The following is an 18,645-nucleotide window of genomic DNA, read 5'->3' as shown; positions in this document are numbered from 1 at the left end:
AGCTGAAGCCAACAGGAAGCAGCTTCAAACAAACACAACAAGAGAAAAAACTCTGAATGTTTCACATTAAAGTCGTACATTTCTCATAAAAACAGGACAAAGACTTGAAAAAGTCGTGTTTTTCCTTCCAGGAACCACATGGCTTCACTTTTAAAGGTGAAGTGTGACAGAAATGGACATATTTGAAGTCCAACACCTTTTTCCAGTCACATTATTAAAGCAGACAAACTACAAGCTCATTTTCATTCCAACAAGTCATCTTCTGACCTGGACTAACAACACTGGTCTCTATGTGCAGCTGGCTGTGAGACCAGTGCTCAGGGAGCGTCTACAAAGTGCAACACTGAAAGAACATCACACACTCATTTGCTTCCAGCACTTTCACACAAACATCTACTGTCATTATTGTCACCAAACTCGGTGGATCCTTTATTGCAAATTCAAATGGGATCAAATGGTCAGACAAAAGAGGGTTATGAGGAAATATGATGAAATGTTGTGTATTAGCAGCAACTTATTGAATCATTTTCCTCAGAAACCAAACAAAATGATTGACAAACATGTTTTTACAAACTCAGTGTTGGACTTGGATCAGCAGGATAAGCTGATGTTTAAAGGCATTTGAGTCTCGCTGTATGAGAGTCCAGTTCTTACTCAATATTTATGGATGATGTTCTTTCAGTGTTGCACTTTGTAGACGCTCCCTGAGCCTCACAGCCAGCTGCACATGGACCAGCTGACATTACCCAGCATTAGAGGCGGCTGTAAAAAATTCATGTTCCCATTTAAATGGTTTTAATTTGAATAAAACGATGTTGATTCATTCAATCCTGAATCGATGTTTCATATAAATGTATTTTGCCAGAATCTCAGGTTAAAGCTCACAAACTATTTCAACAAGCAGCAAACAGATAAAACAGTAAATGAGAGCAGCTAAACACACAAAGATGGAAACACAGAGCGTGGATCGTTCACTCGACGGCACGTACACGGACACGCCGTCGGGGCTGAAAGTGGACAGCTCACAGATCCTGAAGCTGCAGGTTTCATCTGTCTCCAACCAAAACTGAGTGAAGCAGCAGCAAAAGAAGATCCAAACTCTGCTTCACGTTTGATCAATATGCTCATGAATTCTCTCTGACTTTGGCTGTTCCTGCCTGCACAGCTCTCTCTCTCTCAGTGTACTCCAAGAACAGCTTCAAACATCTGTTTCTGCATCATTCACTGTTTATTAGCCACCAGTCTGCTGTTGTGTTCAGTGCTGTCGGCCTCTGACAGGAAAGTCTCATTTCTGCTGCTCAACACTGAAGAAATGTAAACTTTTCAAAATGATGACAAATTGGAAAACACCTAAACCCAGGAGATGTAACCCTTCTCTCTGGGGCGGAGGCAAGCGGACCATCTCTTTGATTAGAGCTGTGTCTCTAATCAAAGCAGAGATGGAACGATGCCACGTTTTATGTCCGATATCGATATGAATCCAATATAGTCGATTTTATGATCAAACGTTTTTTTTTAATATCTTGCTGCATTTTGTATAAGTTCATACTCAAGTTTAAAAAATCTAAACACTAAAGCTGTTCTGTTATACCTGTCTGCAAAAACACACTGCAGCCAAAACATTAGACAATACTGATCTTTGTATTTAAACTTTTTTCAGAACTTTAAATCTAAAGTATTTAAAGTAATATTCAAAAGTCATTTAAATCATTTTTATGCAGACTTCAAAAACTCTGGTTGTGAATAAAAGAAGTGCAACATCAGCACAAAATAATGTTTCTATTGAACAACTAACACAAACAGGTTGTAGAATGGAGCCTTTTCTACTCACAGCTGAACAGAAACAACATCCAGAGTGGAAAACAGTGCAAATAACTGCAAACAGGCTTCATGACACTCATGTTTGATCAGATTCACTCCCTGCTCTCACACACCAACTCCAGACCTGCATTCATCTTTTCCCTCTGAACCCCCCAAACATACAAACCCTGAGCCACCACCATTGCCCTTTCACTGACTGCCCCACTCCACCATTTGACTCTTAGAACTGAAGACGCTTCTCTCATAAGAGGTGAAACATCTTCAAGGAAACTTAAAGAAGTCCAGACGCTTTTCTTTCCAAGCTCCTTAGACTACGATGACCTGGATGTCTGAGAACCTTCACAGACTGATTTTACAAGAACAACTTGTGTCAAAAATCCCTGGCAGTGCCTCTCTGTCACACACACAAATCACTACAGTTACAAATTTAATAACTTAAAAAGTAAAAAGACCACTTTTGAGCCGTGTCTTTTTGGCCATAACAAATACCAAAAGAACCGAAATTTAATAACATTAAAACCAAACAATAAATGAGCAAAGTAGTGCATGATAAATATAGACAAATACAAAGTGCAATATAGAAACACTGGGTAAAAAGAAATGAACAATTAAAAAGGAGGATAACAGATGTGAGCAGTAGTTAAACAGTAGAAATAAATATATAATAAACAAACAAAAATAGATAATAAATGAAAGCCAGGTCTGAAAGGTGAGTTTGGCTTTAAAAGCATGAAAACACACTGCTGTCTTCAGGAAGGCTGCTCCAGTAACAGAAAGTCATCTACATGTGGGTTTAGTTCTGACTTTAGGGACAAGTAAAAAAAACAAAATAAAATAAAAACATCTGTCCAGACAACCTGACAGTCAAAAATATAAACTCAGGAACTTAAAAGGAAAATTGTGCTGACTTTGAACGTCCACATCAAGATAAACTTACAGATTTAAGAGTCAAAAAGTGTCAAAAAGTCTGTATCCTTACCTGAGAGTTTCAAGTTTACAGTCAGGACTCTTTAGTCCAACACACAGCAAATCCAATCCTGAATCCTGCAGTTTGTTCGAGCTCAGGTCCAGCTCTCTCAGATGATTGGATGGGGAGCTGAGAATTTCAGACAAAGCTTCAAAGCTTCTTTTTGAGAGTTTACAATCTCTCAGCCTGAGGAAGAATAACAATGGAGACATATTCTTTTATTCATCTAGCATTATTAAACATATTTGTTCATAGATTCACTTACAGCACTTTCTTGGATGCTTTGACCACTGGCAGCAGCTTCAACAATGCCTCCTCTGAACGGGAGTATTTCTCCAGGTCGAACTCATCCAGATCTGATGACAGTAAGATGAAGACCAGAGCCGACCACTGAGCAGGAGACAGTTGATCTGTGGAGAGACGTCCTGATCTCAGGGACTGTTGGATCTCCTCCACTAGAGAACGATCATCCAGTTCATTCAGACAGTGGAACAGGTTGATGCTTTTCTCTGCAGACAGTTTCCCACTGAGCTTCTTCTTGATGTAGTGAACTGTTTCCTGATTGGTCTGTGAGCTACTTCCTGTCTGTGTCAGCATGCATAGGAGATCCTGATTGGTCTGCAGTGAAAGACCCAGGAGGAAGCGGAGGAACAAGTCCAGGTGGCCATTTGGACTCTCTAAGGCTTTGTCCACAGCACTCTGGTAGAAGTCTTTTACAGTAAGTGTTTTCTGGAAGATTTTAAAGAGAGGAGATTGTTTCTTAAGCAGGTTGACTCCAGAGTTGATGAAGGTCAGATAGACATGAAGAGCAGCAAAGAACTCCTGAATGCTCAGATGGACGAAACAGTAAACAACGTTGTTGAACATGTGGCACTCATCAGCTTTAAAGATCTGTGTGAACACTCCTGAGTACACTGAGGCTGCTCTGATATCGATGCCACACTCTGTCAGGTCTGATTTATAGAAGATCAGGTTTCCTTTCTGCAGCTGATCAAAGGCCAGTTTTCCCAGAGACTCAATGATCTTCCTGCACGAATCTGTCTCAGCTCCTCCATCATACTTGATGTCCTTCGTTTTTAGGTGAAATAGCACAAGGCGTAGGTAGAGCTCTGTGAGAGTCTTAGGCAGATCTTTGCTCTCTTTGTTCTTCATGACAAACTCCAGAACTGTAGCAGTGATCCAGCAGAAGACTGGGATGTGGCACATGATGTGGAGGCTTCGTGATGTCTTGATGTGGGAGATGATGCTGCTGGCCTGCTCCTCATCTCTGAATCTCTTCCTGAAGTACTCCTCCTTCTGTGGGTCAGTGAACCCTCTGACCTCTGTCACCACGCCAACACAGTCAGGAGGGATCTGATTGGCTGCTGCAGGTCGTGTGGTTATCCAGAGGCGAGCAGAGGGAAGCAGTTTCCCCCTGATGAGGTTTATCAGCAGCACATCCACTGAGGTGGACTTTCTAGGGTCAGTCAGGATTGCAGTTTTGTGGAAGTCCAGAGGAGGTCGACACTCATCCAGACCATCAAAGATGAACACAACCTGGAAGTCTTCAAAGATGTAGATTCCTGCTTTTTTGGTTTCAGTAAAGATGTAATGAACAAGTTCCACCAAGCTGAACTTTTCCTCTTTCAGCAGATTCAGCTCTCTGAAAGTGAATGGAAACATGAACTGGATGTCCTGGTTGGCTTTGTCTTCAGCCCAGTCCAGAGTGAACTTCTGTGTTAGGACTGTTTTCCCAATGCCAGCCACTCCCATTGTCAGCACTGTTCTGATTGGTTTATCTCTTCCAGGTGGGAGTTTAAAGATGTCTTCTTGTCTGATTGTTGTTTCTGGTCTGTCTGGTTTCCTGGATGCTGTTTCAATCTGTCTGACCTCATGTTCATCATTAACCTCTGCAGTCCCTCCCCCTGTGATATAGAGCTCTGTGTAGATCTGACTCAGGAGGGTCGGGTTTTCTGTTGTAGAAATCCCCTCGAGCACACACTGGAACTTCTGCTTCAGGTTTGACTTGAGTTTGAGCTGACACTCAGTGAGAATCTCTGCATGAATAAACAGCAAATGACACAAATGAGAAAACTGCATTCTGGTTACTGTGGTTATGTGTTCAGTTCACTGGACTCTTGGTGTCATGATCCGAGTGAGTCTGAGTAACTTTCCACAGCATCAGCTCTCCTCCCCTGGGTGGAGCCCTCCTCACTCCTCCCTGCTCCTCACCTGTTGCCAATTACTCCGGCAGTATCTATGAGCAGCACTCACAATGAACCTTCTCCAGATTGTCTGCTTACCACAGTCAGTTCTCTGCCTCACATTTTGTCTTGTGCTCCTCAGCTTGTTTCGCGTAACCCTCTTTTCCTGTTCCCTAGTCGGCACCTGGATACATCTTCCAACTCTCGCCATAAGTCACGCCTCAGGATTCTGGCCTGCCACTGCTGGGAAAACTCCCTCTTGCAAACTGCCATCCTCACCTGCCTGCCTCCCTGTGCACCCACATCTCACTCTGTACCCAGATTTAATTCATCTCCTCCTCCAGCTGATCTCCACCTGCAGCCACGTAACACCTCTTAGTTTTTAAATCTTGGACTCATTCACTACACTGTGGACCACTCTGATTATTATCTCCTTTGTTCCAGTGATCCTGGATAGTTTCTATTCGCCCGATTCTGCCCCTGTTGTTCCTTTGACCTGCCTCAGCTTATGTTCTGGCCTCAGCTCTGCACTTCTCATAATACCTCGCTTGCTGTTGAATTTAGCCGTGATTCAGCTTTCTCCGTCAAGAAATCTAGTAAAATACATTTCTGTTAAAAGTCACTCAGCCTCCGTTTTTTGGTTCTGTGCTTGACTCCATTCCTTTTCATGAGCCATTGAGCCCTGACACTTGGGTTATAACTGAGGGCAGGTTTTATAGAGACACATTTGATTTAATTGTGTTTATTTATACAGCACCAAATCAATACTAGCAACATTTCACATATTACATAAACAACAATATGGAGCCAGTAATGAATAAATATGTAGAATACAGTTTTTTACAGTCGCTAACAAGCGCCTACCCATACTTCAGATACCTTTTCTAAACTCTTAACACAGACCCACACCTACAAAACACAATTGGCCAAATGGATAATATCCTTCCCAAAAATACACTTTGTTAAATATATACTAACTCCTCATTTCAAAATTAGAACACATCTTTCTCTGCACACACTAACTGTACAAAAACACTATAAATCTGACTCAAAATGAAATTAGTCTGTCAAAGAATAACACTTGTTTTCACTTCACAAGGTACATGCAGTCAATCAAAGTACACCAGGTTTCAAAATACTGGCTATCATTGACATTACAAAAACTGCATAGACATTTATGTTTCAGTTTCACAGGTATTTGCATGCGAAACATGCAATCCACCATATTGACACCAGAAATGTCTTGGTTGGTAACTGTATGTCCACATGTACAGTAATGTTCACATTCAAAAGCATTCCAGTAAAAAGCAAACAAGTTTTTGTTTCTTTACTGTTTACCACAGGAGGTACAGTAGAAACACGGTATGATAGGACAGAGAAAGTTTTACAGTATTGCTTACAGTGAACAAAATATCCATGAAACACACAAGAGCATTCTGAACAAAAAAACAACAGCAAAAAGCCAAGATAAAAAGGGGGGGAGGGGGAGGGGGGCTATAAAAAGGCAAAAGATTTGCATCTAATCTCTGCGATCTTCAGGGTTAGGCCACATGTTTTCATCAACATCACATCTGATGTTATCCAAGTCGATGCACCTGGGATAAAACTGCCTGGTATGTCGGATCCACCGACATATCATTGCAGAAGCAGAGGTTTTTATACTGTATCTAAGGTTTGGGATATTGTTTTTGCTATTGTGGGATGTTGTGTGTTAACATTCGTAGATACTACAAAAACAGTTCATGATTTTGCTGGGAGGTATAGCTTGTCTGTTAAGAAAATGTAAGCATTGTGGAAATGTGTTCACTGACTGCATATTGGGTGAACACGACATGAAATGTGTGACTGGTATGGCCACAACAGACCGATGCTGTGCTAATTGTGTTTAGAGTTTTGCAAATGTGACAACTGTTTGGACAAACGCTTGTTAGCGACTGTAAAAAACTGTAAATGAAAGAAGGAGAGGTAAGTGACGGAAGTGACGGACAAGGTAAGCGACTCATGTTGTAACTGACGTCAGACGCCGGAGATTTTTGCGGAAAATTAAAGCGAATGGTAGTTTAGATTTGAACAAATTCATTTAAGCTTCAGTATTACCAAATACACTTATCAATTGTCTTATAACTAACAATATTTGTCTAAATAATCTCCAACACCCTGGAGAACAACGAGGAGAGTTTAGAGACTCTCCAAGATTATATTGATCAGTGTTTTCAGGATCTCGTGATGAAGAAGGCCCAGTGTGCAGCTTCCCCGGCCAAACCTGAGACGCCGTCGTCGAAAAGACAACGCCCGGCAGATTCCCCCGGCTCAACATCGCCAGCCGGCAAAGACATTGCCGACATACTGGAGTCAATCGACAAGCAATTGTCCAGTTTCGACGCAAGGCTGTCCTTGGTGGAGATTCTTCACCGAGAATTTAAATGCTTGCGAGAATCTCTGGAGTTCAGCCAGCAGCAGGTGGAAACGCTTGCTGCTGAAAATGCCACGCTAAGGGAGTCGGTGAAATGTCTCACAGAAAATGTTACCCAGCTCAATAGAGAAAATAAAAAAATAAAAGAAACAGTTATCGATCTACAAGCTCGTAGCATGCGTGATAATCTGGTATTTTCTGGTATTCCAGAAGCCGCTGGAGAGGACGCGGAGACCACGGTAAAAAGCTTCATCAAAACCCACCTGAAGCTGCCGGAGGACACTGTGAAGAACATCGTCTTTGATCGGGTACATCGCCTCGGCCCCATTCGGGCTACGGCCGGGAGACCACGTCCTATCGTGGCCAAATTCGGCCACTTCAAACAAAAGCAACATGTGAAAAGCCACGGCAGGGAATTAAAAGGAACGGACTTCAGCGTGAACGACCAGTTCCCCAAAGAGATCTTGGAACGACGCAGGGTCCTCTTCCCAATCCGACGTGGCTTCATCCAGAAGGGCTCCCGCGCTGTCATCGCTGTGGACCGGCTGTACGTGGACGGACAGCTCCACCGCGACCCCAACATCACTCCGTGGCTGTATTAACCTCACACCAGATAAGAATCAGCTACACCCTTTCCCTATCCACTCACACTAACTTGCATTAACATCTGTTTAACTTACCGGTATCAAATCGCATCTTAAAGTGTGATTTCATAGCAGAATTAACACCGTCACTCTCCGTCAGTGATTTAATTGGAATGTTTACGTTTTGTTTTTGTTTTTTTTGTTTTTTTTTCCCCCTCTTGGTTTTATGCTGCTCACCCCTGTCCTTGGTTTCTTTCTTTATTCCTTTCACTGCCTCGATCACCTGCTTCGACACTCATCCACAAACATCCTTTATTTCGACACATACGCACCATGCGCTCAACGGCAGCACATTTACTTCAGTCAGACAGCGCACACAGTCGTTTAGGATACACACACTTAAGCCAAGCCTACTCATATTAGTAAATATGCATACACATAGTCAGACTCAGGGAGCATCTCGCCACACATTTTTTCTCTCTCTCCTTCTCTTTATTTATGAACAAGTGACGTATTCTCTCCACCTGTCTAAGCGAGGCACACAGCATACATCCCTAGTTATACACAAACATCTATGGGTACACTGAGGTTCATTACATGGAATATAAATGGAGCTGGCTCCAGAGAAAAGAGGTTAAAAATATTTAACCAACTCAAAAAACTACAGGCAGATGTTGTCCTTTTACAAGAGACCCACAGACCTCTTAGAGGTTCGAATGAACTTAAAACACCTGAGTTTCCTAATGTGTTCTCAGCTTGTTATAATTCTAGACAAAGGGGAGTAGCAATTTTAATACATAAAAATATTAATTTCACAGTACTCGATACAGTTATAGATCCAGAGGGCAGATTCTTAATCATTAAACTATCTATACTTGATAAAAAGCTATGTATTGCAAGTGTATATGGTCCAAATGTTGATGATCCCTCATTCTTTCACGGTTTTTTCAGTGCACTCTCTGAACACTTAGATGGCACACTTGTTCTTGGAGGTGACCTCAACCTTGGACTAAATGAAGACATGGATAGGCTCAATACAGCGGGAACTCAGCGTAATTGGCAGTCCACAAATATAATCAAACAGTATATGAGTGACTTTGGTCTTTGCGATGCATGGCGCTCCCTTCACCCCACCAGTAAGGAATATACTTTTTTCTCACATGTCCATCACTCCTACTCTCGTCTGGATTATTTTTTGGTCAGCAGCTCACTGCTGAACGACATTTCAGACACTGAGATTCATCCTATAGCTGTCAGCGATCATGCTCCTGTATCTTTAACACTAATGCACAAGAATAATACTACGCCAAGAAAAAACTGGAGATTTAATATATCACTACTTAAAGATGAAGACTTTATTAAATATTTTAAAAAAGAGTGGACTTCATATTTGGACTATAATGACATTCCCGAAACATCAGCTTCTGTTCTATGGGAAGCAGGGAAAGCTGTGATGAGAGGTAAAATAATTTCTTTCTCATCACATAAAAAGAAAAAAGAAAACAAAAATATTCAGGAATTAGAAAAAAACATCAAATCACTAGAAGAAGCCTACGTGTCCCACCAAGATCAGGAAACATTGAACAAAATACGCAAAACAAAACTAGAATTAAATGAGATAATTGATAAAAAAAACAAAATTCTTAGTACAAAGACTACGCTTACAAAATTATGAACATAGTAATAAATCCGGTCAATTTCTAGCAAACCAGCTAAAAATAAATAAAGAAAAAACAACTATATGTGCTGTTCAAGATTTATCTGGGAACACAATATATGAACCGATACAAATAAACAAAATTTTCAGGGATTTCTATAAAACGTTGTATTCACCACAAATAAACCCATCTAAAAAAGAAATTGATCAGTTTTTGGACAACATAACTCTTCCAAAATTATTAGACACTCAAGCAATGGCACTGGATTCACCACTGACACCAGGTGAACTCCAGGAAGCCCTGATAAGTATGCCCAATAATAAGGCTCCAGGTCCAGATGGCTTTCCTGCAGAATTCTACAAAGAATTCTGGTCGATTCTAGCACCAGTTTTCTACAGAACGTTGTTGGAAATCAAAGAAAAGGGCAGACTTCCATCAAATATGAATTCTGCAAACATTAATCTCCTGCTAAAACCAGGCAAAGACCCTGTATATCCCTCAAGCTATCGTCCAATATCCCTTATAAATGTAGACCTTAAAATAATCTGCAAAGCTCTCTCAAAGAGACTGGAGAAAATAACCCCCCTCTTAATTCATCCTGACCAAACTGGTTTCATAAAAGGTAGGCACTCATCAACAAATACACGTAGATTACTTAATTTGATAAGACTACTCATACAGTAAAAACCTAGAAACTACAATATTCTCTTTAGACGCAGAAAAAGCATTTGACAGAGTTAACTGGAAATTTCTATTTGCAACTTTACACAAATTTGGTTTTGGATCCTCTTTCATCAACTGGTTAAAAATATTATATAATTCCCCAACAGCTTGTGTCAGAACAAATGACCAGACATCCTCCAGCTTCTGTCTCTTGAGGGGCACCAGGCAGGGATGCCCACTCTCCCCTTCACTGTTTGCAATTTTTATTGAACCACTAGCAGCAGCAATTAGACAGAATTTAGTAATTAAGGGCATAAAATGCAAGAACGTGGAACATAAAATCAGCCTTTATGCGGATGATGTGTTACTCTTTCTCCAAAACTCACAAACCAATATCTCTGGGGTGATTGAATTGATAAACTCTTTTGCAAGAATATCAGATTACTCAATTAACTGGTCAAAATCTACAGTCCTACCGATTAATTGCTCCCTCCATAATTCCTCTTCTACACCACTGCAATCGGGAAATATAAAATATTTAGGTATTAATGTTTCTCCCAAGCTTGCAGATCTAACTAAATTAAACCATATCCCACTTTTAAAGAAGGTAGAAGATGATCTGGCTAGGTGGAAATGTCTACCCATATCACTCATGGGAAGGGTTGCCGCTATAAAAATGATGGTCTTACCAAAAATAAATTATTTATTCTCAATGATCCCAACTAAACCGCCACAAGATTGGTTCAGATCTCTAGATTCATGTATGTCGAAATTCCTTTGGAAAAAGAAACCCCCACGTATAAGCTTAAAAACACTACAAAAGACCAAGGATAAAGGAGGACTAGAACTGCCTAACTTTCAGCACTACTTCTTAGCCAACAGGCTTCAGTTTATCTCAGGATGGCTAAAACACACCCTCTTAGATGAACCTTGGCTAGATGTAGAACAAGCACTTTGCAATAATCTAGAGATCTCAGACCTACCATTTATCAGCTCAAACATCCAACGACATGAATGCTTTAAAAGCATCAACATCAGCTCTTCTCTGACAGCATGGTGGGAGTTTCTAAAATTGACGGCGTCTTCATTAATCCCATGCAAACGTACACCTATCTGGAACAACCCTGACATATTACAAAACAATAATATGATAAACTTTTCAGATTGGAGTGGTAAAGGAATCAAATATTTAGAACATATACTAGAAGGAACAGAATTTATTTCATTTGACGGACTAGTTACACAATATGGGATCAACAAGAAAAGATTTTTAGAATATCAACAAATTAAATCCATAGTAAAAAAGAAATTTAAACCGGGTCAAGTTGAACTACAAACACCACCAAGTGTGGTTCAATTTCTTACTCTTAAACCCCCCAAATTACTATCCAAAATATACAGAATGCTTTCTAAAACAGATGAATCAATATCACTTCCTATTGCAAAATGGGAAGCGGATTTATCAGTTAACTTAGACCTAAACTTCTGGTCTCAGATTTGCTTAAAAACCTTTCATCTAATTAGAAATCCCAGTCTTCAATTAATTCAATACAAAATATTACATAGAGTGCACTATACAGGTCATCGGATGTTCAAGATGGGCTTTACGTCTACCAACAACTGCTCACACTGCCAAACCAATTCACCGGACAATTATATCCACGCTCTTTGGTTCTGTCCACCAGTTCAGAAGTTTTGGCGCGAGATATGTGAAGACTTATCGAAGTGTCTGAAATGTAACATTCCAACTTCCCCCTTAGTGTGTTTGTTGGGCAGCTTAGATAATGTCACTTCAGAAAAGAATATAGCCCATATGGTTTTCACTGCCCTATGCATAGCCAAGAAAACAGTCCTCATGAACTGGAAAAATAAAAATAATCTTAATTCTAACCAATATAGAAATTATCTATTAGATTACATTAGTCTTGATACAGCCTCTGCCACCACATCAGATCAATTGCTCTGGGCTCCTTTGATCAGCTCCATCACCTAGTGGGGGTGGGGGGTCATAGTTTGGTCCCGCCTTCACTGTTGTGATTGGTGTGGGGGTAGGGACAGGCCTAGGGCGTCGGGGGGTTTCCCGGAGGCATCTTCCTTGGGGGGCTCAACCCGGGGTAGCGGTCATGTCCGGTTAGGGGCTCTGTTGGCTCTCAGGTGACTGTTTCCTCGTGGCTGCGTGCAGCGGGGCTAGGGGAGGGTCTGTGCTGACGGACGTGGGTTACTGACCTGGTAGCCTGGCTGCCCCTGGGTGGGTCCGGGATGGGCGTGAGGTTCTGGGGGCGCTCCGTCTCTGGGCTGGGGCCCTGGCCGGGCCTCGGGTCCTGGTTGGTGTGTTGCCGGGGTTGTGGGCGGGCGGGTGCATGGGGGCCCAGCCCTGGCGCGGGGTGCCGCCGGTGCATCGAGCCACCTGGGGGGCTCTTCAACTGGTGGGGGAGATTGTCACATCTTGCAGGAGCTTTCCTCTCTTCAGGAACTCTCTCTGCAGGAAGGGGAGATACAGGAGAGGTGGAGGAAGATCTCAGCCTGGGCGTCTATTGTCTTATGTAGTCTGGAAGATGAGTGGATGGTGGGGTGGGTGCAGTTTTCTCTGTGGTGGGGTTGGGTGGACTGTCCCAGGCTCTGTGGGGCCGGGAGGCGCTGCTGCACTGGTCCCCGGTCTGGATGGGCCTGGGCCCCCTTTCCCTGGCGGGTCGCGGAGTATGGGGGTGCCTACTGGGGTCAGCGGGGGAGCTGGCCCCAGGGAGGGGTCACTTGCCCCTCCCTTCCTTCCCTCCCCATCTCCAGCTGCCTCCCTCTTCCCGCTCCACCACAACCACCCACACATGCAGGGCCTTGGAGTAGGGGTATGTCACCAGGGTGCAGAGGAGGCTACCCCCCCCCCCCCCCCCCCTCTGTCTTCTTCTGGCTGCCTCTGCCTCAATTTTATCCCACAACTTAGACATTCACATTACTCACACTCTCATTACACATACATATAGGATCTTGGGGGTGGGCACGATACATGGAATCCAGGTTACCATCAGGGTGTACACCTCACCACTGGCGTTGTTGCCCACCTCTCAATTTTAAATACACTTAGACATTGAGGGCTAGCAGGAGGGACCATGCGCTTACCTGCTGCTCTCTGGCAGGTAGCTCCAAGCCCTCCTGGGTTTTAAATGCACCTTAGAACACACATGCATCAACACTACAATGAGCGGGTGGAGGGAGGTTTGGAGTCTTCTCTCACCTCCGTTCTCTGCGACCTGCTGGAGCAGGTGGGCTAGGACTAGGAGGAGGAGTTGGACGTCCGACTGCGGTCTGGGGTGTGGGGCCTCCCTGCTGCTGCGGAGTCGGGGCGGTCTGCCTCTCCCCACCGCAGGGAAAAGGGTAACACCACCTGGGTCTGGGTGCAGTTCCCCCCTCCAGGGGCAAGGGTACCTAGACCCGGTTCGTAGAGTACGCTTGGGGAGTGTGATCGTGTGTACAGCGTCTCTTTATGTCTGTCTCCACGTTGGTTGAGTGTGGAGTAAGTGCATATGAGAGCATGAGGGTGGGAATGGATGTTTGTGTCTGTGTGTGCCTGTATGTCTGTGTCTATATGTCAGGTTGGGTGTCAGGCGCCACCTCTCTGGGGACATCTCAGGCCCTCCAAGGTTTGGAGGCCTATCTCCCCCCACCACCACTTCCCCTGCCAGTGGCGGACTCCCTCAGACATCGGTGCGTTGGTGGTTCTTTGTGTCTGGGGATGGGCGTCCAGGTACACGCCGGCTCACTCCTTGGCGGCCGCTTATCGGGGCCTGGAGCCTGGGGCTCGCTCGGGCCACTTCGGAGGTGGGGTGCCCTCAGCCTCTCGGCCTGGGGCTCGGTCACTCAGGCACAGCTGGCTGCCGGCGGAGCACACGGGCGCGTCACTGCAACTCCCCCTGGCTTCTGCTCCGCGGCTGCTGGGTGAACCCTCATTTGGGACTCTCCTCAGCTCTTTCTGGGACAGTGGTGCTGCTGCCCCTCTGTTAGTCTTCCTTGGTCTCTTGTGTTCTGGGGGCCTCTGGATGTCTGGAGTTTTGATCTCCTCCATACCTGCTTCATGCCCTGGAGGACGGGGCTGTGGCCCCCCCACACCCTCTAGCAGATCATTACATGAAGGAACCTTTTAAAAAAACAAGCGCGTCCATGCTCACAGGTGTACACACAGGTGATCACACTCACAAACTACACCCTTTTGGCTCCTACCTCAAAGCACACTGTGTTTTGTTGATCTTATGTGCTGCACAATAATGTTTAATATTTAGTATTTACTGTCATATTCCCATATATCATTGTGATGTTGTTTATTCTATTACTCTTGTTCGCTTCGGCTTGTTTTCTTTTTTCTTTCTCAACAGGTGATCCAGGTGATCGATATATGCATTTTTTCTTTTTTCCTGCCCATTCTGTTGGTTTTTGTTTTTTGCCCTTCTCCCCCGTCCCTCTTCTAAGCTGTTTCTCTTTCCCTCTTTCTTTCTCTCCTTCTTTCTCCAGTCAAGTCTGTCCCGTATACAGCAAGTGAAAATAAAATAAACAATAAAAGGTGAATCAAATGGACCATTATGGCAAGGCTGGGATGGTCAATTTGGTAAAGTAAATCCGTTGGGCATCTTTCTTTGCCTTTAGACAATAATTCTGATGGCAAAAGAGCCAAACGGGACAGGCAAAAAAAAAAAAAAAAAAGAATAAATGAAAGAATTTCAAGTATAAACGTTTTTTTTTAATTCCTCCAAATAACAACAACAGTCACCCCAATGTGCTTTATATTGTAAGGTAAAGAACCTACAATAATACAACAGAAAAAAACCCAACTATCTTTTTGGGTCCTGAAAACTGAAGGCTCTGCCTCCCATTCTACTTTTAAATACTCTGTGAACAACAAGTAGGCCTGCAGAGCGAGAGCGAAGTGCTCTAATAGGGGGATATGGTACTACAAGGTCATTAAGATAAGATGGGGCCTGATTATTTAAGACCTTGTATGTGAGGAGCAGGATTTTGAATTCTGGATTTAACAGGAAGCCAATGAAGGGAAGCCGATACAGGAGAAATCTGCTCTCTCTTTCTAGTCCCTGTCAGGACTCTTGCTGCAGCATTTTGGATTAACTGAAGGCTTTTCAGGGAATTTTTTGGACTTCCTGATAATAATGAATTGGAAGTAATAAATGCATGAACTAGTTTTTCAGAGTCTCTCTGAGACAGGATATTTCTAACTTTAGTTGCACAAATGGAAGAAAGCAGTCTTACATGTTTGTTTAATATGTGCGTTGAAGGACATGTCCTGGTCAAAAATGACTCCAAGGTTCCTCACAGCGTTACTGGAGGCCAAGGTAATGCCATCCAGAGTAAGAATCTGGTTAGATACCATATTTCTAAGCTTTTCAGGGCCGAGTACAATAACCTCAGTTTGATCTGTATTAAGAAGCAGAAAGTTAGCGGCCATCCAGGTCTTTATGTCTTTAAGACGTTCCTGCAGTTTAATTGGTGTGTGTTATCTGACTTCATGGACAGATGGAGCTGGGTGTCATCAGCATAGCAGTGTAAATGTATGCTATGTCTTCTAATGATACTGCCTAAGGGAAGCTTGGTAACTGGAGCGTTGCCAGCAGAAGGCTGAAGTGGAATCTCCAAGAAAGCTGCAGAAGAAAAAACATGAGCTGAAATGGTGGATTTCAGTCATATAAGGAGAACTGTGGCTTTCCTCCAACCTTTGACCAATCACCTTAGTGTCCTGTTTATCAACCATAATAAAAAGCATTTACTGTCTGGGCATTTTTTTGTTTGGGTCTCCAAACAGCAGAAAGAAATGGCAGCCATTTTTTTTAACTTTACCTTCAACTGGTAAATAGATTTAAGAAATAGCACTTTGATCATATTTGTGACGTGTCCCAAACTGTTGTTGTCGCCTCATTTATGTTGATAAAACAGCTCTAAAACCAATCTGACAATATAAATCTGTAAAATGGGCAGAAAACCTGCTGCTGGTCCCATTTTAATCAAACCAACCCAAAGAGCAGATATTCATGTGTACACAGGAGGTTATTTGTGCAGATGCATAAAACACATAAACTGTTGGCTTTCTGCAGTCTCTCACTCCTGAAAGTGTTGGCAAGTGTTTTGGATTTATTATTTATATGGATTTTAATGGCACCTGTGTAATGTTAACTAATGTTTTTATTGTTTATGTATTTTTTGTTTAGTCATTCCCTGACTTACCTGTGGGTTCTGGGATGGTTTTATTTAAATTCTCCAACAGATCATTCCTATTTATCCTCCCCAAAAGATTTTTAGTGACTTCAAAAGTGTTGATAGAGTAGGTATCAAACATCAGATCCACTATGTCCGTCCTCTCTGCATCCTCCAGTTCACTCTCTGGGATTGCTGGTAAACCTTCTACAGACCCGTTCTTCAGATGCCACTTAAATTCTTCAAAGTCATCACGTCCCAAATCCTTCAAAGTCCCCAGAAGGATTTCTTTAGGTGTCGTCATCTTTTACCCTGTAAGGACCCGATAAACAAAGACTGTAACAACAGCTGGAGAGGTAATTGTCTGATTTATCAGAATTTAACTTGATTCTAACAGCAGTTCATCACAATAAATTTCTTAGGCTCAGAATGCAACAAAATTGCACATGAAGAAGCACATAGAGAAGTATCCAAGTAACACTTTGCTACAATATAAAACAAACTATTATAAATAAAGAAAATATATAAACTAAATATATACACTACCCGTCAAACGTTTTAGAACAGCCCAATTTTTCCAGTGTTTTCGTCACGGTTTGCGAGCCGTGTGTAAATTATCAAAGGACCCTTTATGCAGGCAGCTCAGATGCAAGTGAGTTTATTCATCACATGGTGATACAAACAGAAATGGCGAAGGTGAGCATGGAAACTAAGCAAAAACCTAAAAACTAATAGTACACGAATATGAAGAAGTACACGAAGGGAAGACGAAAACACGGAACACAAGGGGTGGGAGCAAAGCACCACAACACATCACTATATAGACAGTTACACAGAGGGAGACACAGAAGGCAACAACACAGGGCGGAACAAATGGACAGAGAAGACTAAACACAGAACAGAGTGCACAGAGAAACAAGGGGGACAGGGAATCAAAACCTAGGAAGCATAGAATAACTCACAAACTAAACTGACATAACACAAAAATCACAAAGAACTGAAACCACTAGCTCAGGAGACCCAGGACCCTGACAGATACACAGACAAACCAGCAACTAACAGAGGCAAACACAAGGCTTAAATACACAGAGGGATAACGAGGGAATGAGACACAGAAGGAAGACACAGCTGGGAGTGATTGACAAGACGAGACAGAGGAAACGCAAACTAAACACACTGACATGAGACACGGACCTTCACAACAAAGCAGGAAATACAAAGACTGAACTTAGAGGTACAACAAAACACAGAACCAAAACGTAAGAATAAACAAAGATACATCATGAAATCAAAGATTAACAATACAAAACAGAAAACACTGAGTCACAGACCCAGGATCGTGACAGTTTTATTGAAAATATCCTTTTTATTTCTCATTGCACTCTGAAATGAAAGCATAGTACAAATAAGCAGTTGGAGTTAAAAATAAATCATGAAACACATTTATAGACCAAAGTTTATTCTAAACGTTTGACTGAACACACCCGTGGCTTCTGTCTACAATAGAAATCAAATATTCTCCCATATCTGTAGCAGATGTTCCCGTAAACGTGGACCTTGTAATAATAATAATAATAATAACTTTATTTATAAAGCGCTTTCAAACAAAGTGCTGTACAACTAAAGAGATAAATAAAATAAAAGCGATACATAGCAATACAGGTAAAAGACACAATACAAGTTAAAAACAATAAAAATGTAAAAACTAAAAGCCATAGAATTAAGACATGTAGGATCGGGTGAACAAATGTGTCTTCAACTTGGTTTTAAAAACCTCCACAGAGCAGCCTGCCGAATATCTTGTGGGAGGTTGTTCCACAGAAACGGGGCATGAAAAGAAAAAGCTCTCCAATTGTCTTTTTTCTGGCTCTAAGAACTTTTGGAAGACCAGAGTCCTGAGATCGGAGAGCACGAGATGGAACATAAAGGTGTAAAAGGTCGGAGAGGTATGAAGGTGCCAATCCGTTTAAAGCCTTGTAGGTGAGCAGCAGGACCTTAAAATCTGCTCGAACCTGACAAGGTAGCCAGTGAAGACATCTCAGAACAGGGGTAATGTGCTCAAATTTCCCAGTTCTTGTTAAAATGCGAGCAGCTGCATTTTGCACCAACGCCAGAATCTCAGGTTAAACCTCACAAAACTTTAACAACCACCAAACAGCTGAAACAG

General features: G+C 42.5%; 2 protein-coding genes across 2 annotated transcripts in view; both read right to left on the bottom strand.

The window, feature by feature from the left end:
• Positions 1-18,645, bottom strand: part of LOC309701482 (uncharacterized protein) — a 2,150,955-nt gene that overhangs the window by 1,730,648 nt on the left and 401,662 nt on the right. The gene's annotated exons all lie outside the window — the stretch shown is intronic.
• LOC309700211 (NLR family CARD domain-containing protein 3-like) lies at positions 3,050-16,782 on the bottom strand (the record flags this gene model as incomplete). The annotated part of the gene is made up of 2 exons (XM_082523658.1): positions 3,050-4,824; positions 16,509-16,782. 2 exons carry the CDS (start codon positions 16,780-16,782, stop codon positions 3,050-3,052), a joined length of 2,049 nt encoding a protein of 682 aa, XP_082379784.1.

Source organism: Aulonocara stuartgranti, assembly GCF_965226115.1.
Source record: "Aulonocara stuartgranti genome assembly, chromosome: 23".
Lineage (NCBI taxonomy): Eukaryota > Metazoa > Chordata > Actinopteri > Cichliformes > Cichlidae > Aulonocara > Aulonocara stuartgranti.
This window is presented reverse-complemented; position numbering and strand designations above follow the sequence as displayed.